Raw genomic sequence first — 23,337 nt, 5'->3', positions numbered from 1 at the left:
TGTCCCTCAGCTCTTCAGCTCAAGGCTAGCATTCTGCCACTTGAGTCACAGCACCACTTCTGGCTTTTTCTGCTTATGTGGTGCTGAGGAATCGAACCCAGAGCTTCATGCATGCAAGGCACGCACTCTACCACTGAGCCACCTTCCCAGCTCTCTTTTATTTTCTGTACTTTTTTTTTGCCAGTCCTGGGGCTTGAACTCAGGGCCTGGGCACTGTCCCTGACCTGCTTTTGCTCAAGACTAGCACTCTACCATCTTAGCCACAATACTACTTCCAGCTTTTTCTGTTTATGTGGTACTGAGGAATCAAACCCAGGGCTTAATGCATGCTAGGCAAGCACTCTACCATTAAGCCACATTATTTTTCTTTTTGTCTTTATGTACCAGTATTGAGGCTTGAACTCAAAACCTGGGCACTGTCCCATGCCTTTTTTGTTCAGGTCTGGTGCTCCACCACTTGAGCCACAACTCCATTTCTGGCTTTTTGGTGATTAATTGGAGATAACAGTCTCAGGGACTTTCTTTCTCAGGCTGGCTTTGAACTGTGATGCTCAGATCTCAGTCTCCTGAGTAGTTAAGACTATAGGTGTGAGTCACCAGTGCTTAGCTGATAGGTGATATTTCTGCTATTTGCTAAGCAGCCTGGTTAGTGATTGTACAATTTTACACATTGAAGAACTGTTTATATCATCATAGGAAAATGAAGACCATGTACCCACAACCACCTTTCTACCCCATGCATAGGATCCTCTGATTTTAGACCTCACTAAACAGGTAAACAAGGTATTTGTGACCCAGATATAGAAAAAGCAGGCATTTTTGTCTCTGCTCATTCTTCCCTGCCTCCATCCCCTAAAGTATGCTTTTTTACCTGCCCCTTGTGGCTCTCAACCCCCCCTTCTGGGAGCAATTCCACAACAAGAGTTGGCTGCTCATTCCTGTAAACCTAGTTACTCAGGAGGCTGCATTCTGAGGATTGTGAGTCAAAGACAGTCCAGGCAGGAAAGTCCATGGGACTCTTATCTCCAATTAACTATCAGAAACAAAGCCAGGAGTGGAGCTATGGCTCAAGTGGTACAGTGCTTACCTTAAGCAAAAAAGCTAAAGGATGCTCAGCCCTGACTAGTAGAAGCAGGGGTCTGACAATCCAAATTCTTCTTGATCCCTTACATATTTCTCATTTAGAATATGACTAGCTCACTGCTGTGAGCTTTCAGGACATGATCCATTTGTAACTTTGATCTGCATAGAGCTTTGTCTTTGCTAACACAATATGATAGTCAATACCCAGATATAAAACAATGCAATAACAGGTACTCACCTACATCTTGGGGTCCTGACAACATGGGATGACCAATGTGAAGGCCCTTGAAACACACATGTGCAACCCCTTTACTTTCAACATCTTTTTTCTTTTTTTCAGTACCTGAAGTTGACTGCAATTGAATAACAGACCCAAACCAGGACTTCAAAATCATGGGGTGTTCTTATCTCCAGGCTCCTTATTAAATAAAGAAATGTCATCGCAGCATCACAAGAACTTCTGTGTGATCTCCATCTTTGCCTCTGTGTGTGTGTGTGTGTGTGTGTGTGTGTGTGTGTGTCTTAAGAATATTCAAAAAAGTTCTTGGTGTGACTCTTGAAATATGTTCTCTCCTTCTCTTTCTAGCTCTGGATTTCTATATACCACAAAAGAAAGAGCTGACTTAGAATAATGTATCCCAGACCACACCCAGGTGTTCATGGATTTTATGTGTGGTATTTCTAGATAAAAATATTTCTGAAGGTAACATGATGCTGGCCCCTGTACAGCACTGTATTTGATTACATTCTGGTAATCCTACCAGCTAACTTTATCTCAGAAGTGTGGGCTGTCCACAAATGACAGGACTATCATTGTAACCATATCCCATTCAGTGTGGGAGTCTGGCTTCATCTTGTCATTGTGGAGTAACAGAAGGGGAACTGTGATGGTGCACTGATCAACCCAATACTCCCTGGAGAGCCAGCTGGATCTATTATTTAGAGTCAGCTTGGAGATGTAGTTCCCCTTAGAATGGCCATGAGTTTCATGACCAGCTGTTACAAGAGGTTTATCCTGAAACGATTTCAAAAGTCAAGGGGAAAAAATTTTTGGAACTGAGCAAACCAGAATTTGGAGAGGCCTTCATTTCTTTGGTCAATGCTGCCTTTTTTAGTTTTAGATTTGTTTTGTTTTGTTCAGTACTGAGATTTGAACCCAGGACCTCAATGTTTGCTAAGCAAGGGTTCTAGTACTTGAGCGAGGCCTCCAGCCCAGCCCTGGCTTTTTATCTAATTTTCTCACTGATGAGAACCTATAATCCTCATAGATTTTTCCAATTTGTAGCATAAACCCTGTACCTTTGTGGTGTGTTGGAAGCATTGAGACTTTGCTGAATGATTTGCTGAAAATAATTCTGATGATAAAATTCAAAACATACTGGTTTAAAATATGTATGTATAGATGTATGTGTACATACATGGTGTACACATGTTTATATATGAACACATAGACATAGCTAGTGTCACTCAAATTTCTTTGTTCTTCCCTAAATTTTCTAGGTTAAGTTTAACATTTGCAGCCTAGAGATTCTAAGAAGGGCCAGAAAGTTTTAGGAAAATGCTACATCCTTTATCTAAAGACATATTTTCTTCCTTACCTTCCTCCCTGAGCATAAAGGAAGAACTTGACTGTGTTTTCTAAATTGGATAAAATGTCAAATACATGGTACATTGATACCCAATCATGGTCTTCAAAATGATCTTTCAAAATTATGCTTTTGATTAGAAAAGTCTGTCTTCTCATTAGAGAACAAAAGAGGATGAATTCCTAAAATAAGGCAAATATTAAGGTTTAAGGTAAATTCTATTTCCTCATTAGAACTTTTCATTTATTAAAAATTTTAATATATAAGATGCATGTGACATCCTGCAATCAAAGGAAAATAACAAAAAGAGCTAGCTGGGCACTGGTGGCTATGCCTATAATCCTAGCTACACAGGAGGCTGAAATCTAGAAGACTACAGTTTTTTGTTTTTTTTTTTTTTTTTTGTCGGTCGTGGGGGCTTGAACTCTGGGCCTGGGCATTGTCCTTCAGCTCTTCAGCTCAAGGCGAGCGCTCTACCACTTGAGCTACAGCGCCACTTCCGGTTTTCTGGTGGTTTATTGGAGATAGGAGTCTCACGGTCTCTCCTGCCCGGGCTGGCTTTGAACCGCGATCCTCAGATCTCAGCCTCCTGAGTAGCTAGGATTACAGGCGTGAGCCACCAGCGCCCGGCTGGAAGACTACAGTTTTTGAATCTAGCCCAGGTGGAAAAGTCTGACACTTCATCTACAATTAACTAGTAAAAATCTGGGCTGCAGGGGTAGCTCAAGTGGTAGGCCACTAACTGTGAGCAAGAGGCCCTGAGTTTAAATCCTGATGCTTGGTTCCCTTGGCTCATGCCTGTAATCCTAGCTACTGGGGAGTCTTTGGTTTAAAGCTAGCCTGGGCAGAAAATGCTGGGAAGCAGAGCTATGATTGAAGGGATAGGGCACCTGCTTTGAACAGAAAAAGCCAAGTGAGAGCACAAGGCTCTTGACTCCAAGCCCCAGTACTAGCACAAAAAATAAATATTAATGAACAGCTCTAAAGCATTTATAAGGTTTAGAACTGTGTCTGGCATGTAACAGCTGATAAATGGTAGCTTAAAAAATAGTTACTGGGCTAGGTGCCAGTTACTCATGCCTGTAATCATAGCTACTCAGAAGGCTGAGATCTGAGGATTGCAGGCCAAAGCCAGCCTGGGCAGGAAAGCCAATCAGCTACCAAAAAAGTGAAAGTGGAGCTGTGGCTCAAGTGGTACAGCATTTATCTTGAGCTCAAAAGCTCAGGGACAGCATCCAGGCCCCTGAGTTCAAGCTTCAGAACTAGCAGGAAAAAAAAAATTATTGGGTTTCCATCTACCTAGCAGACCAGAGACACTATTCAATCCCCAGAAAATAATAAAATTACATACTATATCTGCATTTCAAAGCTTCGCTTTTTTAGTCACTTTGCATCAACAGAAAAGTATGGATTAGAAACACAAACTTGTTATAAATTATTTCCTGATAGATATTAACACTTCCCTCACCCCCCCCCCCTTTTTTTTTAAATGTGCCCAGGTCACAAGATTTGAGGGAAGCACATGTCATGCAAGTGTGTGAGAACCCAATCATCATGCTTATGAACTGGAAAAGGAATGAGCCCTTTCTTTTGAAAAGCACAAAGCTCCTTAAGAAGTAATCAACTAGGTCCTCCAGCAACTTGACTATGCAGTAAATATTTCTTAAGTTGGTGCTTAAATTCCAACCTTTATTGGACAGATGTGGCTAGATTAAAATACCGGAAATGACAACCACAGGGGAAGTAGATAAACACTCAGCCTTTTAAGTTAGGCTTGCTGATGTTTAGCAAGCATTAACTAATTGAGACAACTCCTGGGTGAGGTGTTTCTTTACCTTTTCTAGCAATGTCATCATCTTAGAGATAAAAACTTAGCATAAAGCTAAATAATTTTGGGCCAGGTGCCGGTGTCTCACGCCTGTAATCCTAGCTACTCAGGAGGCTGAGATCTGAGGCTCACAGTGCAAAGCCAGCCCAGGAAGGAAAGTCCATAAGACATCTCCAATAAACCACCAGAAAACCGGAAGTGGCGCTGTGGCTTAAGTGATAGAGCACTAGCCTTGAGCTGAAGAGCTGAGGGATGGTGCCCAGACCCAGAGTTCAGGCCCCACAACTAACCACCAAAAAAAAAAAAAAATTAATTTTGCACAGGAAATAATTACCTGCTTGAAAGATAACAGCACTTTGCATCTAAATAACACAAGCACCCATTAGAAATGCTAATGAAATGCTGAAACACTTGGAAAGTATGTTCTCTCAAGGCTGGCATTCATGGTTTCTACTTTGAACCATGCCTCTACTTCTGGCTTTTTATTGGTTATTTGGAAATAAAAAAAATCTCACAAATTTGACTGCTTCCAGTTAGCTTCAAACAGATCTTCAGATCAAAGCCTCCTGAGTAGCTAGGATTACAGGTGTGAGCCACTCATGCCTGCCTACCAAAATATTCTTAAAAGATCTACCTTTCTGCACAATCCTTCTGGCATGCTATCATAGTCTTCCATTCATGTCCACAGGGGGTGGAGTCCAGAACCTAAACTCAACTGTACTGAACTACTAAGCTCTTATCTAAAATAGTGTAGTATTGCACATAACCTATGTACAATTTCCTGTATACTTTAAATCATTTCTGGATTACATATACCATCTAATGTAATATAATGCTATGTATTTGTTATACTGTATTCCTTAGGAAATTAGGATGGTACAGGCATCATTTCCCAATACTTATGCATTTGGATGAACCTGAAGACCTACATATAAAAAGGCCATCATCAGCCAAGCACCAGTGGATCACACCTGTAATCCTAGATATGCAGAAGGCTGAGATCTGAGGATCATATTTCAAAGCCAGCCCAGTCAAGAAATTCCACGAGACTCTTATCTCCAATAAACTCCAAAAATATTTTGGAAGTGGCATTGTGGCTCAAATGGTAAACACTTGCCTTGAGGAAAAGCTGAGAGACAGCACCCAGGTCCAGAGTTTAAGCCCCAGGACTGGCAAAAAAAAAAAAAAAAAAAAGCCAGCATCTCTGTAGATTACATCTGGTTTCTTGGTAGATATCTCTAAAAAAGTTATTTTGTTCTTTTTGACTCTGAGACCAGGTTCTACTGTGGGCATATTGATTGGAAAGGTAATCTTTTGGGAAGTATCACTGACAACTCTGAGGTGGAGTCTAGCCACTAAGGTAGAAAGAATTCCACAGGATCATAATTTAGATTCATATACCCATCCAAAGGAACCTCTGGGCACATTTGCAATCCCATAATTAAGACTGATAATAGCACCATAAAACCCAAGCATTAGCTTCAGAGGAGAATGTCTGAGTAAGCATGCTATCCTAAAAGCAAACTGACTCTTAGAAGCTAGGTGCATGGGGGTAGTCATAAGAGTACCACATTTCCTGGCTACCAACCCACCCTACTAAGTGATCTGAGCAATAAGTAATGTAGTAAAGAAATTGCATTGCATGACTTAACTTGCAAGTGGAATTAAGAGCATGTGAATTAGGAGTACTTGACCATTTGCTGCCGGGAAGCCTCCAGATCTACCTCATTGTTTTGTTTTGCAGTATTTCAATACTAGTGAAGCTGAAGTTCCTACAGGGGCTCATTGCAACCACTTGAACTTCCATGGCCCTGTGCTGGGCTTTGTTCTTTGATATTCTCTTGAGAGAGAAACCCCTCCCACTCCCATTGGTGGTTTCATTGTTTACCAGCTCTTTAAATTCTAAATATTTAGTATTAACCCTTTGTCAGTTGTATATGTCTCCATTTATCATTTTTCTTTGAGAGAGGTTTGAAGCTTACCCCTGAATCAGATTGGCTCTGAAATGTAGTGAAGTTTAGGTATTAGGAGTTGGGTTAGTCAGCTTTCCATCACTTTAATATGCCTGAGATCATCAACTTAAAGGTTTATTTTGGCCCACAGTTTTGGAGATTTTCAGTCCATGCTTTCATGACATTGTAACCCTGTGACAGTATACCAGGATGGCAGTACATGGTAGGGGAGGCTATCTACCTATGGCTACCAGGAAGTGAAACCACCAAGGATCAGTGTTCTAATAGCCTCTTTTTTTTAAATTTTTTTTTTTTTTGCTTATGTGGTGCTGAGGAATCGAACCCAGGGCCTCATGCATGCAAGGCAAGCGCTCTACCACTGAGCCACCTTCCCAGCCCTCTAATAGCCTCTTAAAGAGCACATCCCAATAAAGTAACTTTCTTCTACTAGGCCCCACCTCATACTCCTCCCCTTCTTTCCTGTCTCCTCCCCTCCCCTTTTCTAGTCCCTCCCCATTTCTCCTTTCTTTTCTTCCCCTCTCTCTCTCTCCCCCTGTCTCTTTTCTGACTGCAAAGTTGTCACTATACTGCTGAGCCACACCTGCAGCCCTGTTTTTCACTGGTTATTTTTAGGATAGGATCTTGCTCCCCAGCCCAGGTGTGTGCTTAAGCTGGGATTTCCCCTCCTTTTAAGTTTTTGTGATCACTGGGACTGTGATGCCAGTCACAGCTTCTCTTTATGTAGAAGAAGGAATCCTTTTCCCAGGTTGGCCTGACATCTCAATTTTACTCTCTTGGTTTCCCATGTAACTTGGGATGACAGTGTGAACCATGAGTTTTTGTTTTCACATGAAAACATCAGTTCCACCAAACCTGAGGTTTGGGTTACTCTTAGGGCCAGAGGTGTCTTCTGAGGGAAGCGGGGGACAATAGAAAGCAATAGATGTGAGCTTAGGGCTTTGTGGGTCATGGTAGAAGTTTAGGGTTTTTATTTTGTTTTGTTTTTTGCCAGTGCTGGGGCTTGAACTCAGGTCTTGGACACTGCCCTGGGCTTGTATTATTTAATTTTATTTTTGTCTCAAGGCTAGTGCTCTATCACTTGAACCTGTTACAGGTAAGAGTCTCATGGACTTTGCTGCCTGGGTTGGCTTTGAATTGTGATCTTCATATCTCAGCCCCCTGAGTAGTTAGGATTTTAGGCGTGAGACACTGGTACCAAGCTTAGATTGTATTTTTAAGTGGAAAGCCATTAGAAGTTTTCAAGAAGAGTGAAGATCTGACTTATGTCTGTTGAAAATTAACCAGATATTAGTGGCTCACACCAGCAAATTTCTAGCTACTCAGGAGACTGATGTCTATTGAGGATCTTAGTTCGAAACCAATTGGAACAGACAAACTTGAGAGACTTTTAAATGGCAAAAAGCTAGAAGTGGAGCTGTGGCTCAAGTGATAGAAAACAACTTTGAGTTGGACCTGAGTTCAAATTCAGTGCACACACACACACACACACACACACACACACACACACATTTTAAAAGATAACCTGATTAGCATGATGGCAGCAATATCAGAGGGAGAAAGTTGCATCTGTAAGAAATGTAAGAAGATGGTAACGATCACATTTTAGATATGCCAAATTTGATACATTGTATTCCCTTGTGGCTTATAACATCAACACCTACAGAGAATTTATGAATAAGAAGGAATTGTAATACCTACCTCTGAAACGCTACACCCAGCTCATTCAAGTTATTTATAAGAATCTGACATTAATGGTGGTTGATGATAGTAGGAACCATGCATGCGTTCAGTAGTTTCTATGTGTCAGGAGTTATATTAACCATTTCATTAAGCTACCCTCATCGTAGCATCATAACAAACCTTATTAGGAGTCATTATCTGTGTTTTACAGGTGAAGAAATGAAGGTTCATGAGGATGCTTTAGTTATTCAAGGTCAATCCTGTAAGTGGCAGATTGGAAACTCGGGAAGGTCTCGTTGGTGCCAATACTGTTCCTTTGAACCACTTGCCAAACCATGTTCTGGAGGCGAGCGGGGGCTTGAAATCAGTGGTTTGGGCAGTCACTCGGAGACCTGCCGAGCCCGGAGCTGGGTCAAACATGTACATTTCACTTCAGTGCAGAAATGTTCATTTGAGAAGGGACCTCCGTTCCTCGGGTTCTGTAAACCTAGGAGACTCTGGCCTTGGCGTGGAATGATTTCGGGTTAATTTCATACGGAGAGAAGCCAAAGGAGACGGAGCTGCTTCTCCGCCTACTGGGAACGTGGCTGTGGAAACCGACCCAGACCACAGCTCCATTTTTCCCGGGGATCAGCGAGCCCGCCATCAAAGCAGCTTGTTGTTCCAGCAGCTGGAGACGCCAGGACCGGGACGCAGCCCCAGAACTGAGGCTGCCTTGTTCCCTCCACAGAGGCCTCTTTCCCAAACAGCCCACATCGGAGGCGGCACGGCGCGGGGGCCCCGGCTTTCCCAGGGGGGTCGAGGCCAGACCCCATCCGAACTGGACCCTGTGTATAGCTTCATCTTTGCACTGCGAGGACGACACGAACCACCACCACCACCACATCACCCAAACACAGACTCCCCCCCACAGGAACTTTGTTAACCAGCTCATAAACGTTTCCTGCGAGAAAGCGGCTTTCGTGGCCGCCTGTTTGATCCAGGGTCAGCTCAGGGAGGAGGGAGGGAGTTCGGAAGCTGGCAAGCGGAGAACAAGCGACCCCCTCCGGGCCCCGCGTCGCCACGCCCCTCGTCCCGCCCTTCTCGCGTAGCCTCGCCCCTCTCCTCTCTCACCATTGGCTGGTCCGAAAGACGCGGGGCGTTGTCTGTTTGAATGGGAGCGCCTGGAGCCGGACGCACGCGCAGAAGAACGCAGGCACCGGGGGGGGGGGGGGGGCCGGCGGCGCCGAGGGACTCCTGAGTGACAGAGGGTCGCTCTGGAGTAAGCGAGGGGAGGCCAGCGCTCTGGCCCACGTGACCAGCCGGGGGCGGGCGCAGGGGGCGCGCCCGGGCCTCCCGCGGTGCCCCTGCCTGGCGCGGCGCCCGCGGAGAGCGGACTCGCCCGGGGGAGGAGGCGCCGTGGCCCCCAGTCTGAGGCCGGAGGCGGCTGCTCGCAGAAGCCCGCCGCGCACCCCGTACTCTCCGGCCAGCGGAAGGTGAGTCCTGCTCGGCGCCCGCGGGAGCGAGTGGGCCGGGGGGCCGGCGGCTCGGGACACCCCCTTTGTTCCGGTCCGGGAACCCGGCAGTCGGGGTGGGGAGCGGCGGGTCGCCCCGGGGCCAGCGCTCGGTGGCATTTTCGCGTGAGGAGTTTAGCGGGAGCCGCAAGTTTAGGAGTTTAGTGACGTCCCCCGAGCCCCTGGAGCGTCGCCAACCGCCGGCCGTGGGCGCGGTGCCCGCGCGGGGTCGGCGCGGGGTCGGCGCGGGTCGGGCCCCGCACCTGCGGCCCCGCGCCCCGCGGGGTGGGGCCGCCTGGGTCCGCACGGACCGTGCGTCGCCTGTCAACTCGTGACCTTTGGAGCCACCCACCTGTCGCCTCCCGGTCGGTCCGCTGACCCCGGTGAAGTGGCTTGTGCAACGCGGAGTTGGGAGTGAGCGCGCACGAGTGAGCGTGTTCCTCCCCGAACCCGGCCGGCCGCCTTCCCGCGCGCTGTGGGGGGCTGCCGGGGCCCGGGAGGGCCGGGCACCCGCCCGGGGACGTCGGCGCCGTCTCCGACCCGCCGGAGGAGCGAGCGAGCGAGCGAGGCTGGGAGTTGGCGTGTGCTGTGCACCGTTCAGCCGGGAAGGAAGGGGACCGCGGCCCCTGGGTGTGTGTGTGTGTGTGTGTGTGTGTGTGTAAGTTAAGGTGATCAACCGAGCTGGATGATCAGGGTGAGTGTGTAAGTGTAAATTAACGTGATCAGCCGAGCTGGATGGTCAGGGTGTGTGTGTGTCTGTGTCTCTGTCTGTGTGTGTGTAAGTGTAAATTAACGTGATCAGCCGAGCTGGATGGTCAGGGTGTGTGTGTATGTATGTGTGTGTGTGTGTGTCTGTCTGTAAGTGTAAATTAACGTGATCAGCCGAGCTGGATGGTCAGGGTGTGTGTGTGTGTGTGTGTGTGTGTGTGTGTGTGTGTGTGTAAGTGTACATTAACGTGATCAAGCTGGATGGTCAGGGTGTGTGTGTCTGTGTGTCTCTGTGTGTGTCTGTGTGTATGTGTGTAAGTGTAAGTGTAAGTTAACGTGATCAGCCGAGCTGGATGGTCCGGCTGCCTCTTGAGCTGGATACCCGGGAGATCATCTGGCTCGTACGCGGCCCCCCGCGACGCCTGCGCAGCTTTGATGGTTGTAAAGGTGGAGGGGGGACCGAGGAGGGTGGGCATGATTGGGGGGCGGGGGGGGGGGGTGCAGGGCCGCCTCAGACTGACTCCTACTTAGGCCTGGCCTCCTTGAATGGGTTTCTGGCAAGCCGTTTTCTCAGGCTGTTGTTTAGAAGGACGGTGTGCGGGTTTACGAAGTTAAAAGCTGCGTGGTCCTGTTGTAGGTGCTTAGCTCCTACCATCCTCTGAGAAGATAAGCGCGCTAGTTGTATTTTCTTCCTTTATTGAGTCAGACGTGCGGCACTACACATGTATTTTAATATAAACCCGAGACTTGGTCCTAGGCTAAGTATAACAATAATAACATTCAGTAGTTTTAAACGTTATTGGCTTTTTTTTTCTTTCTCTCTCTCCCAATACTGGGGATTGAACCCAAGGCCATGCACAAGAGGTAGGAAAAAAGCTTTACTGCTTAGCTCCATCCTCATCTCTTTTTATTTTAAGACAATGTCTTGCTGAGTGTCCCGGGGTGGATCTGAACTTGCAGTCCTTCTGTCCTAATCTCCTGCAGGAGTAGCTGAGGTTGCAGGCAGGCATGGTACCACAAATGGCTTTTTCTTTTCTTTGGGGGGCGGGGGACGGGGAGGGCCGAGCCAGTCCTTGGGCTTAGGATCTCCTATTCTCACTGTTTTGGTGTTGTTTTTTTTTTGCTTAAGGCTTGTGCTCTATCACTTGAGCCCTACTTCCACTTCTGGCTTTTTCCTATAGTTAATTGGAGTTAGGAATCTCTTGGATTTGTCTGCCCTGGCTAGCCTCAGACCACACTCCTCAGAGCTCAGCCTCCTAAGTAGCTAGGGTTAAAGGCATGAGCCTCAGGCACCCAGCTAAAATGGCCTTTTCTTTTTCTTTTCTTTCTTTTTTTTTTTTTGGGGGGGGGGGTCTGATCGTGGAGCCTGAACTCTGGGCTTGGGCGCTGTCCCTCAGCTCTTCAGCTCAAGGCTAGCGCTCTACCACTTGAGCCACAGCGCCACTTCCGGCTTTTTTCTTTTTGTTTATGTGGTGCTGAGGAATCGAACCCAGGGCCTCAGGCATGCAAGGCAAGCGCTCTACCACTGAGCCAACTTCCCAGCCCTAAAATGGCCTTTTCTTAAGCATAAAATAGTTCTAAGATTTACTTAAGAAAATAAAATGTCGTAGTCCTTTGGAATCCTAAAAAATTGAAAACTTGAATAGGCATTCGACTTTATAACAACAACTTACAAAATAGCAACTATTCACATCATTCTTAATTATTGACCATTTTGTTATGTACAAAGCCAAACGCTGAGGTAGGTGCTTAAATTATATCTGTTTATGACAACAGAGGTAACTGTCATTCTGCCCACATCAACTCTGAGATTTTAGCAAAGATTATGTTACTAGTAAGTCATACTGTTGGGATTCAAACCATGGTCTGACCCCAGAGCACATGCTGATCACTTCTGTTTGTCTATTTAAATCCCCACTTGTCTCTGCATCACATTTGTAGGGCATTATTCTACTTTAAGATGCTTGTAGATGCTGTCTTGTTGAGGGAATATTTCCATGCTTCTGAAACTGCCCTCTAGCCGTCACTGCCATCTGAGTCACATATTTTCAGTATCCTTTTAATCATCTTTCTAAAAACATTTAAGAGTAAAACTTTTCTGAGTTTCTTGCATAATTATGATGTGCTCCATTTACCATGGAGAAAGAAATACGCTGAAGTCAGGTTTTCTCATTAGTATAGAATCCGCTTGATCAACACAGGATCTTGCCCATGCCAGGCAAGTGCCATTCCATACCATTGACCTGCCCTCTTAACCCAGTATTACAGAATGCTTTTCTGCTTCATACATAGTTCCTGTTTTCTTCCCAGGCAAGAAATCAGAGATGTTTGTTTGACATCTATTTTTAAATATATATTTTTATTGTAAAGATATTGTATAGAGGAGTTACAGTTACATGAGTAAGGTAATGAATGAGTACATTTCCTATCGAGGGTTTTTACTCCCTCCTTTGTTGACATCTATTATGTATTTGGTATTCTGTGGTAAGAAAAGGCTTCTTGTTCAATAGTTGTTTTCTAATATCTTTCTCTCTTGTCTCTTCTTTCTGCCCTGTATGATGCTACCAGTTTATCTTCCGGGCATACATCCAACTTTGCTATTTCATTTTTTTTTTTTTTGGTCGGTCATGGGTCTTGAACTCTGGGTCTGAATGCTGTCCCTCAGCTCTTCAGCTCAAGGCTAGTGCTCTACCACTTGAGCTACAGCTCCACTTCCGGTTTTCTGGTGGTTTATTGGTGATAAGACTCTCACGGACTTTCCTTCCCGGGCTGGCTTTGAACCGCGATCCTCAAATCTCAGCCTCCTGAGTAGCTAGGATTACAGGCGTGAGCTACCCGCACCCGACCAGCTTTGCTATTTCTTTGTTGAAAAAATCCCCAAGGTTCATTATTGTATTAATGCAATCTCAAATACTGTATGTGCTTCAACGACTGCAAGTACTTTGGTACTGTTCTACCTTCTCATTCGTCATTTTCACTCCTAACGGGGTGCTTTTCCTGGGACCCGCAGCTTGAGACAGTTCTTTTCAACAGAATGCCTTTCTTGCATTTGCCTAATTAGAGCTGCCATCCTTCAAGATGTGATACAGCTTTCCTTGCTTCTGTCTTTTTAGATCCTTATTCTTTTTTAATTTTAATTTTTTTTATTGTGAAAATACTGTAGAGAGGGGTTACAATGACATGGGCAAGATAGTGAGTACATTTCTTATCAAGCATTGTAGCCTCCTCCTTTGTTTACCCTTCCCATCCCTTCCCATCCTCCCTCCCCTCCCACTCAATCCTCCCCTCCCCAAGTTGTAAAGTTCGTTTTCCACATGACAACTTGTACTTCTCATTGTTGCAACAGGTCCACCTGTATCCTTATTTAAACGACTTGTTTTTCCCCTTCCCCTCCACAAATTATACCGACATTTTTAGATCCTTATTGTCTCATCATTCTATTATTATTTTGTGCTGGCACTCGGGCTTGAACTCAGCATATAGATGCTGCCCTTTAGCTCTTTCCACTCAAGGCTGGTGCTCTATGATTTGAACCAAACCTTTACTTCCAGCTTCTTGCTAGTTAATTGGAGATAGTCTCACAGACTTTTCTGCCCAGGCTGGCTTCCGCTTGTTGGTAGGATTATCAGGCATGCACTGCCCAGTTCTCATAACATTATTATTTTTTTCTTTTTCTTTTTCTTTTTTTTTTTGGCAGTCATGGGGCTTGAACTCTGGGCCTGAGCGCTGGCCCTGAACAATTCCACTCAAGGCTAGTACTCTGCCACTTGAGCCACAGTGCCACTTCTGGCTTTTTCTGCTTATGTGGTGTTAAGGAATCAAACCCAGGGCCTCATGCATGCAAGGCAAGCACTCTACCACTGAGCCACCTTCCCAGCCCTTCATAACATTATTAAACTGCATAGAAACATTTACTTTCCCATAGAAGGGTTATTGCTAACTTTAGAGTAGACTCATGTTTGAATTCTTTTCCTATGAAGAATTCTGAGCTAAACCTCTACAGACTTTTTTTTTTCATTTATAATCTTTCAAATTTGGGATTTATGTCTGTGTGTTTGAAAATGATTTTGCCAACTGTAACCCTCTGTATAGTATCTTTACAACAAAAAATTAAAAAATAAATAAAAAAAAGAAAATGATTTGCCTGTTTAAAGCCCTGCAGTATCTGGGCCACTCCCAACTACTAGAGAGGCAGATTGGGCGGATCACAGTTTGAGGATAGCCTGACAGTTATTAATAAGATCCTATCTCAACTCAACAAGCTATGATTATCCATTATTGTAAATCCCAACTACACAGGAGGCCATAGGTAGGAAGATCAAGGTCTAAAGCCAGGCCGGGATATTGGGAGACCCAACCTAAAAAATAACAAAAGTAAAGGGGATGGGGTAGGAGCGTGGCTCATTAACACACCTATATGGCAAGTTAGGTGCCCTGAATTCAAACCCCAGTAACCCTCCCCCACCCTTCCCCCACAACACACAAATTGACAATAATTTTTTTTTTTTTTTGGTCAGTTTTGGGGCTTGAACTCTGGGCCTGGGCGCTGTCCCTCAGCTCTTCAGGTCAAGGCTAGCACTCTACACTTAAGCCACAGCACCACTTTTTTTTTTTTCTGAGCCACAGCACCACTTTTTTTTTCTTCTGGTTTTCTGGTGGTTGTTTGAGATAAGAGTCTCATGGCTTTCCTGCCTGGGCTGGCTTTGAACTGTGATCCTCAGATCTCAGCCTCCTGAGTAGCTAGGATTTCATGCATGAGCCATTGGCACCCAGCTGGTACTGGGGTTTGAACTCAAGGCTTCCAGCTTGCAGAGCAGGAACTCTACTGCTGAACTTTGCCTCTGCTAGTCTAATGTACATAGCTAAGATAAGACTTTTCTTTAATTGAACATATTTATACTATTATTTTTCATCTCCATAGTGAATGTCAAACCCAGGGTCTCATGCATGCTAGGCAAATGCTCTCTCCTTAATCTACATCCTCCAGCAGCAACATATTTATACACACAAAGGTAAATAAGCTACAGCTCTGGTCCCCCATCCCCCAAGTTCTTTTGATAAATACTATTTCATTGGTCAGAGGCACAGAGGCATTATGCCTTTGTGTTCCTCCCATAAGCGTATCCATAATCTAATATTTAATTCAGCAATTACTTTGACAGTGTAGAAATTTAACCACTTTGAAATTTTAAAGCAGCCATTTTATCCTCTATTAAATTATTATCACTAAGGAGTATAGTCAGAAGGTAGCAGGGTTTTCTTTTTTTTGTTTGTTTATGCCAGTTCTGGGGAGCTTTTTCATTCAAGGCTAGTTCTCTACCACTTGAGCCACAGCTCCACCTGAACCACAGCTCCACTTCTAGCTTTTTTTGGTGGTTAATTGGAGATCTGAGTCTCATGTGCTTTCTTAAAGCCTGGGCTGACTTTAAACCTCACCCCTCAGATAGATCTCAGCCTTCTGAGTAGTTAGGATTACAGATATGATCCATCAGCATCCAGCAAAGACCGCAGTTTAGTGTCCCTTCCTGTTTTTTTTTTTGGTGGGTCGTGGGGCTTGAACTCTGGGCCTGGGCACTGTCCCTCAGCTCTTCAGCTCAAGGCTAGCACTGTACCACTTGAGCTACAGCGCCACTTCTGGTTTTCTGGTGGTTTATTGGAGATAGGAGTCTCGGTCTCTCCTGCCCGGGCTGGCTATTAAACCGCGATCCTCAGATCTCAGCCTCCTGAGTAGCTAGGATTACAGGCGTGAGCCACCAGTGCCCGGCTTGTCCCTTCCTGTTTTTATCCACTCCCAACAACCCTTTCATATTCAGCTTCTTTCTGATTTGTCATTGGCTGCTAAACCCTAAGATACTAATAACTATTTGTGCAGTAATCATATCTCCAGTGCTTTATATTGAGATTGCTGGGAACAACATTGATTACAAGCATTCCACATTTCCTATGGAAATAGACTCATACATCCACACTTGGCCTTTTCTCATGGTTAATAACAATGCTAAATGAGGTATTGAAATATCCAAGTACCCTTTTATAGACTATATTTCAGTATTTATATACTTTGAAATTTCAGTTTAGGTTTTATTAGTGTTTAGGCTATCCAGGGAGCAGAGTACCTTTGAACTTTACATAATGGAAATTTTTTTTTTGTCGGTCATGGGGGTTTGGGCGCTATCCCAGCGCTTTTCAGCTCAAGGCTCTACCACTTGAGCCACAGCACCACTTCCAGTTTTCTGAGTGGTTTATTGGAGGTAGGAAGACTCTCACAGACTTTTCTGCCCAGGCTGGCTTTGAACCGTGATCCTCAGATCTCAACCTCCTCAGTAGCTAGGATTATAGGCATGAGCCACCAGGACCCAGCTTATTTTATTTTATGTGTGTGTGTGTGTGTAGATAGATAGATAGACAGACAGACATTTCTCAATAAGAAAGGAAATTAAATCATTCCTTGACCTTCAAGGAGTTTTGGTTCTATGACATTTTCCTCCCAAATATTCAAGAACAAAAATCAAAGTTTTGAAATTAATCGTGCCTTCTCAACTAATAGCTGGACACAGGCGTATGTGCTTGTCATCTGACTACATGTGACTGCATGAGAGGCTGAGATTGGGAAGATCACAGTTTCAGCCTGGGCAGAAAATGTCTGCAAGATAACAGCAGAAGCTGGCGTGCGGTGCACACACTTGTTATTCTAGCTATGGGGAAAGTGGAAAAGGATGATGCTCCAGGTATGTGCCTGGACAGGCAAGAAGACCCTGCCTCAAAATAACCACTGCAGAAGAGGGCTGGAGGTATGGCTCAGCCTATTCTGCCTGTCTTGGACACTTCCTAGAAGCCCACTTAGCTGTATAGTCTTCTTGTTTTAACTTTCTCATCATGTAATTACATGTGAAGCAATAAGAGTAGATCTTTCTATATGTTTGTTAATTTCTTGAATGTGATCAAAATTATTGCTTTATCTTTATTTCTTTCTAGTTGGACAAATTATGTTACTAACAGTTTTTGTTATTTGTGAAGTTTGTGGAACATTGTTTTGGAAGATGCTATTTTGGGGTGAATATATTTCCTTTTAGTTGTAAGTCTTAACAGAGGTTTAAGGTTAAAATGTGATCGTGTACTCTAAGCTTATAAACCATTAGTGTTTGTGAGACTTTATATCAAATTAGTTTAGAAAATAAATGTAATTAACAAAGTAAATTCTCTCAGATAAAAACTTCATGGCTGTGGGCAAGACACAGTGGCAGAAAGAGCTTGCCTAGCATATACAAGGCTTCAGATTTTATCTTTTTTGTTGTTGTTGGTCATAGGGCTTGAACTCTGAGCCTAAGTGCTGTTCCTCAGTTCTTCAGCTCAAGGCAAGCGTTCTACCACTTGAGCCACAGCACCAATTCCAGTTTTCTGGTGATTAATTGGAGATAAAAGCCTCTTGGACTGGGCTGGGAAGGTGGCTCAGTGGTAGAGCACTTGCCTTGTAATGCATGATGCCCTGGGTTCAATTCCTCAGCACCACATAAGCAAAAAGAAAAAAGCCAGAAGTGGCGCTGTGGCTCAAGTGGTAGAGCGCTAGCCTTGAGCTGAAGAGCTGAGGGACAGTGCCCAGGCCCAGAGTTCAGGCCCCATGACCAGACCCCCCCCCAAAAAAATCTCTTGGACTTTCCTGCCCAGGCTGGCTTTGAATTGTGATCCTCAAATCGCAGCCTCCTTAGTAGCTAGATTACAGGTGTTAGCCACTGTCGCTCGGCTTCAGATTGAATCTTTAGCACAAAACAGTAAATAAAAATTTTAAACTGCTTGTGACTATCAACCAGCTAGATAAATTGGATGCTAAAAGGTCAATTACAAAAAAGACGATAGATTCCAAATAAAACCGAAAGCATACTTGCAGTCAGAATGCCCAGTCGTATCTTAACTTTTATTTTTTCAGTGAGGTTTGAATTCAAATCTTGGCACTTGGTAGACAGGTGCTCTTCTGCTGAGCCATACCTCCAGCCCTCTTCTGCAGTGGTTATTTTGAGGCAGGGTCTTCTTGCCTGTCCAGGCACATACCTGGAGCATCATCCTTTTCCACTTTCCCCATAGCTAGAATAACAAGTGTGTGCACCGCACGCCAGCTTCTGCTGTTATCTTGCAGACATTTTCTGCCCAGGCTGAAACTGTGATCTTCCCAATCTCAGCCTCACATGTAGTCAGATGACAAGCACATACCCCTGTGTCCACCTCAGTATTCTTTTTTTTGGGGGGCGGAGGGTCCTGGGCGCTGTCCCTCAGCTCTTCAGATCAAGGCTAGCGCTCTACCACTTGAGCCACAGCGCCACTTCTGGCTTTTTTCTTTTTGCTTATGTGATGCTGGGGAATCGAACCTAGGGCTTCAAGCATGCAAGACAAGTGCTATACCACTGAGCCACCTTCCCAGCCCCAACCTCAATATTCTTTAAACATAAAATTTCCAGTTCCAGTGGCTGGGAATGTAGCTTAGTGGTAGAGTGCTTGCCTAGCATGCATGAAGCCCTAGGTTCAATTCCTCATTACCACATAGACAGAAAAAGCCAGAAATGGGGCTGTAGCTCAAGTAGTAGAGTGCTAACTTTGAGCAAAAAAAGCTCAGGGACAGTTACCAGGCCCTGAGTTCAAGTCCCAGGACTGGCAAAGAAAAAAAAGAAAGAGAGAAAAAGAAATCTCCAGTTCCAATTCCTGGTCCTGTCATTAATTTTTTTTACCTAATGAATAAATTTATAATTTAATTTTTTGCATATTTAAGTGTAGCTATATATAGATGCACATATACTATATTATTTATAAACTAGATATTTGTATATATGCTATTTATAAACTGGATATCTGCATATATGGTATCTGTATATATAATTTACTAATGTTTATTATTAAATATAAACACTGAAATATATGTACTTATGCATATACACATAAAATATTAAATATATAGTATAAACATAATAGATATACCGTATTGTTAACTATGTAATATAGAACGTAAGTGTTGCAACATGAATTGCTACAACATGAATCATGAGTCAAGAATTGCTTGCGTGTTCCATGAATAATTTAAGATACAAAATGTTGCTGGGCTAAGGGTATAGCTCAGTAGCAGAATACTTGTTTAGCATGTGTGAGGCTCTGAGTTTGGGGTGTGTTTGTGTGTGTGTGTGTAAAATCCTCCTTAATTATTACAGGGGTTATAATTAGAGACTTTTGGATTTTGGAGAATAAAACCATATTAATTGTCTTTAGTAAACAACAAACTATTCTCCCTCCTTCCTTCCGTGATTTATTTTAAAAGTAGGCCTCTATGTAGTTTTCATCAAATAAGGTATTTTGTGACTTTTATTCATCTACATTCACTAATTTGTTATACATGTAAATGAATACATGTAAATATTTAAAATGTTGCACTGGGAAGGTGGCTCAGTGGTAGAGCGCTTGCTTTGAATGCATGAGGCCCTGGGTTCGATTCCTCAGCACCACATAAGCAAAAAGAAAAAAGCCGGAAGTGGCGCTGTGGCTCAAGTGGTAGAGTGCTAGCCTTGAACTGAAGAGCTGAGGGACAGCGCCCAGGCCCAGAGTTCAGGCCCCACGACCGGACCCAAAAAAAAAAAATATTTAAAATGTTTATATTTTAATAAGTATAAATTGACATTTTAAAATTATTAATTAAAATTGGAACTTCATTATATAGATAAGGAAATAGTTACAGTTTAATTTTAAATGGATCCTAACGCCTTTCCTTGTGCCCATTTCATCAGTACCAGCCTCATAGTGGATCATAGGTGTGTTTAGTTACCAGTTTATTGACTGTCTACATGCACTTTGGAACTCTTGTTCTGAATAGCTACACTAGTTCTCTTTAGTAATGTTTTTTAATAAGGGGAAGAGAGGTACATGCTGAACAAAAGAAAAAGAGGTTTGTTGGATTAATAGCTATGACCTGTCTTTTCATCCTTTAAGTTATTGCTTCCTTTGTTGGACAGGAGAGGAAATAGCACAAATTATATTTGTGTTTCTTACATGCCAACTAGTAGCTAATAGGAAAACTTCATTTCCTCTAGGAAGCTTTGTCAATGTTCTCAAGACTGGGCTTTTCTCCTCCCTTCCTCATCTTACTACTCTGTTTCTTATTAACCTCTCTAACTACTTAATCTCAAAAACATGATGTAAAGCAAACCCATCTAAGGCTAAGTAATATGTTATCTAGGGCTGTGTACACACTTTGGTAAAGTTACAAAGACAAGGCAGGAAGTGCTGAGCAGCGTGCATCAGAGGCAAGGAAGGTGATGGTTAAGTTGAGGTCCCCAGCAGCGCTGCGATGCAGTGGTAATAGCACTTGGTCTTACACAGGGTAGTGCTAAATAAGTAGTCCTTGTGTCATTCTTTTTACAGGGAAATACAGTATGATTACTGGATTTTCATGTGAGTTGTTAATAGCACCTTTTTTTCTGGTGGTACTGGGGCTTGAACTCAGGGCCTTGCGCTTAATCAACTAATTCACTTTAGCTGGCACTCTAACCCCTGAGCCACACTTCTCAGCTCTGTTAATAGTAGTTTTTAAAGAGCTCAGAATGTCATGGTTTTAAATTATTAGTGTAGATTAATTATGCAAAAAGATTTCATTTTGATACATACATATAATGTGCTTTGAATTAAATGTACCCTATCTATAGTACTTTCTTAATTTCATGTCTCTATATGTAATTTTATTGATTCGTCTGTCCTGGGGCTTGAACTGAGGTCCTGGGTGCTGTCCCTGAGCCTCTTTGTTCTCAGGAATAGCACTCTACCACTTGAGCCACAGCTCCACTTCCAGCTTTTTCTGAGTAGTTTATTGGAGATAATATCATGGACTTTTCTGCCCTGAAAGGCTTCAGATCTCAGCCTCCTGAGTAGCTAGGATTACAGATGTGAGATACCAGCACCTGGCTCATAATTTTGTTTTAAAGTGCTAATATGATGCATATTTTTCTACTATGGTTGCTTAGACTATATTACATAAGATTATTGTGCTTTATTTACATCAGTTTTAAAAATGAAAGTACAGTTCTCTAGCCAGTCTCTTGAAGTCATGTCCTCATTTGGAATCCGCACGGTGACAGTTAAGCCCTCTGCTGTTTTCTGCAGCAACTGACCTGCCAGCAATCTGTGGAGTTAGCTGTGTGATTATGTACAGCTCAGGGTTACTTTAGGTTATTCTTGGAAAAGAGGACTTGAAGCAAAGCATCTTGTATTCCTTTTGCAGAAATGTTGCTGAAGTGCTGCTGAAAGGGCCAGAGATGCAAGGATTTGGGACACATTTTGAACCTTTAAGCTGTCTGACATTGACCTCCTTTCATTATTAATAAAGAAGAAGCAGGAGCTTAGGATGTATTAACACCACCTCATTAATATACTAACCGGACAGTGTTCTGCAAACAATTCTGCATTGTAAAGAACTGGAGTGACCCAAAATAAAATTAATATTTTACTCACCTTATAATATGACTCCATGGAGGAAAATTTGATAAGCATGAGGGAAGACCATTCTTTTCATGTTCGTTACAGGTAAGACTATTGCTTTCCTAGTGATGACTTTCAATCCTCATTTATATGTGAATTTGAACAACGTTCAAAATATTCCAGGTACAGTTAGTACCTTCTGTAAGCCAAGTTTTCTTTCTGTTGTAGTTGTTTTTGTAGGAAAGCAGTAGAGAACAATTATGTACTATGGTTTATTAATGTTTTCTGAAAGTTATTGAATAGTTACTTTATATATTTGGTAGCTTTTTATACAATGAAAGTATAAAATGAAATATATTTCAGATCCTTGAGAGTAAAAGATGGATTTTTGTTGTTGAAAGATCTGATTGCTATGTTATAGTTTTAAATGTTAATCTTTTATAAAAATGCTTTTTAAATAGATGGTATTAAATAAAATCGGAATTGAATGGATAGGTACTTTCTAAAAATGACAAATTGATAACCATTTTTAGTAATAAAATGTTAATGACATTGTATGTAATAGGAACAAAGCAAGTATATCTGCATTGTCATTATTTAACATTTATTCTGGACATTCTGGTCATTGTACTAAACCAGAAAATAAAAGTTGTAGAAAGATAATTAAATAATAATGGCCTCTTTATCAAGGCTATTATAAATTAATAAAACATCAGAATTTAGAGCAATAAATTGAATTAAGATGGAAGTGGTGCTGTGGCTCAAGCGGTAGAGCACTCGCTTTGAGCTGAAGAGCTGAGGGACAGCGCCCAGGCCCAGAGTTCAAGCCCCATGACCGACAAAAAAAAAAAAATTGAATTAAGAAATCTCTACTGGTGTTCACTACCAAATCTTTGATGTCTTAATGTAAGGAATTACTCATTTTAGTATGAAAATTCCGTCTTGATTTCATATACACACACACAGTGTGTGTGTGTAAATATATAATTTTTAGAAACAGTGTTGTAATATTGCAAGGCTCTTCTCAACTCTTGAACTCAAATGATCCTACTACCTCTGCCTCCTAAATGCTTTTTGTTTTTCTTTTTTATAAAAGACACCTTCTAGAGATCTATACTAGGTGTTTTATAAAGGAAATCTTCCTGGAATGTACTTCAAATGATCTGTGCTTAAAGGAGAGATAAAACATACATATAGGATCATATGTATTGCTAGTTGCTGGGGCTGAAAGATGGATACATTGTGATCTTTATACTAATTTCTCTGGTTTTTATTTCTCTGGGATCTGTCCTTGCTCGTTCTTGTTACTATGATTACTAGAATTTCAGTATTCTAATATAAAAATGAGACTTTCAGTTCAGTTGAAAAGAGATAAAATTCTAGTGTTGAGTCCTTTAGTTTTGCTAGATTGTCACTGTTAATATTCTTTCTTGAAGAATAGTTCCAGTAATATGGAGTGGAGAGTACTGGATTTAGAGATAATTAATTCCTTTCCTTTAGAATCCCCTATTCTGAGCATTGATTTCCCCTTCTGTAATACT

At 42.8% G+C, this 23,337-nt stretch overlaps 1 protein-coding gene and 1 pseudogene across 2 annotated transcripts in view; one reads left to right on the top strand and one right to left on the bottom strand.

The window, feature by feature from the left end:
* Window positions 1–4,152: 4,152 nt before the first annotated feature.
* On the bottom strand, window positions 4,153–4,246 carry LOC122113027 (annotated as a pseudogene).
* A 5,230-nt stretch (window positions 4,247–9,476) lies between these two features.
* Gpsm2 (G protein signaling modulator 2) overlaps window positions 9,477–23,337 on the top strand; it is a 38,069-nt gene continuing 24,208 nt past the window's right edge. The window contains exons 1-2 of one of the 2 annotated variants that reach the window (XM_042682907.1): window positions 9,477–9,625; window positions 21,600–21,901. In XM_042682907.1, the coding sequence (XP_042538841.1) occupies window positions 21,846–21,901 (56 nt within the window). In that variant the 5' untranslated portion in view covers window positions 9,477–9,625; window positions 21,600–21,845. The remainder of the gene's footprint in view (window positions 9,626–21,599; window positions 21,902–23,337) is intronic. The other variant, XM_042682917.1, reaches the window with a different exon arrangement.

Source organism: Dipodomys spectabilis, unplaced genomic scaffold, assembly GCF_019054845.1.
Source record: "Dipodomys spectabilis isolate Male_0828 unplaced genomic scaffold, ASM1905484v1 ptg000002l, whole genome shotgun sequence".
Classification (NCBI taxonomy): domain Eukaryota; kingdom Metazoa; phylum Chordata; class Mammalia; order Rodentia; family Heteromyidae; genus Dipodomys; species Dipodomys spectabilis.
Note: the sequence above shows the minus strand (reverse complement) of the source record. Positions and strands in the feature narration are given on the sequence as shown.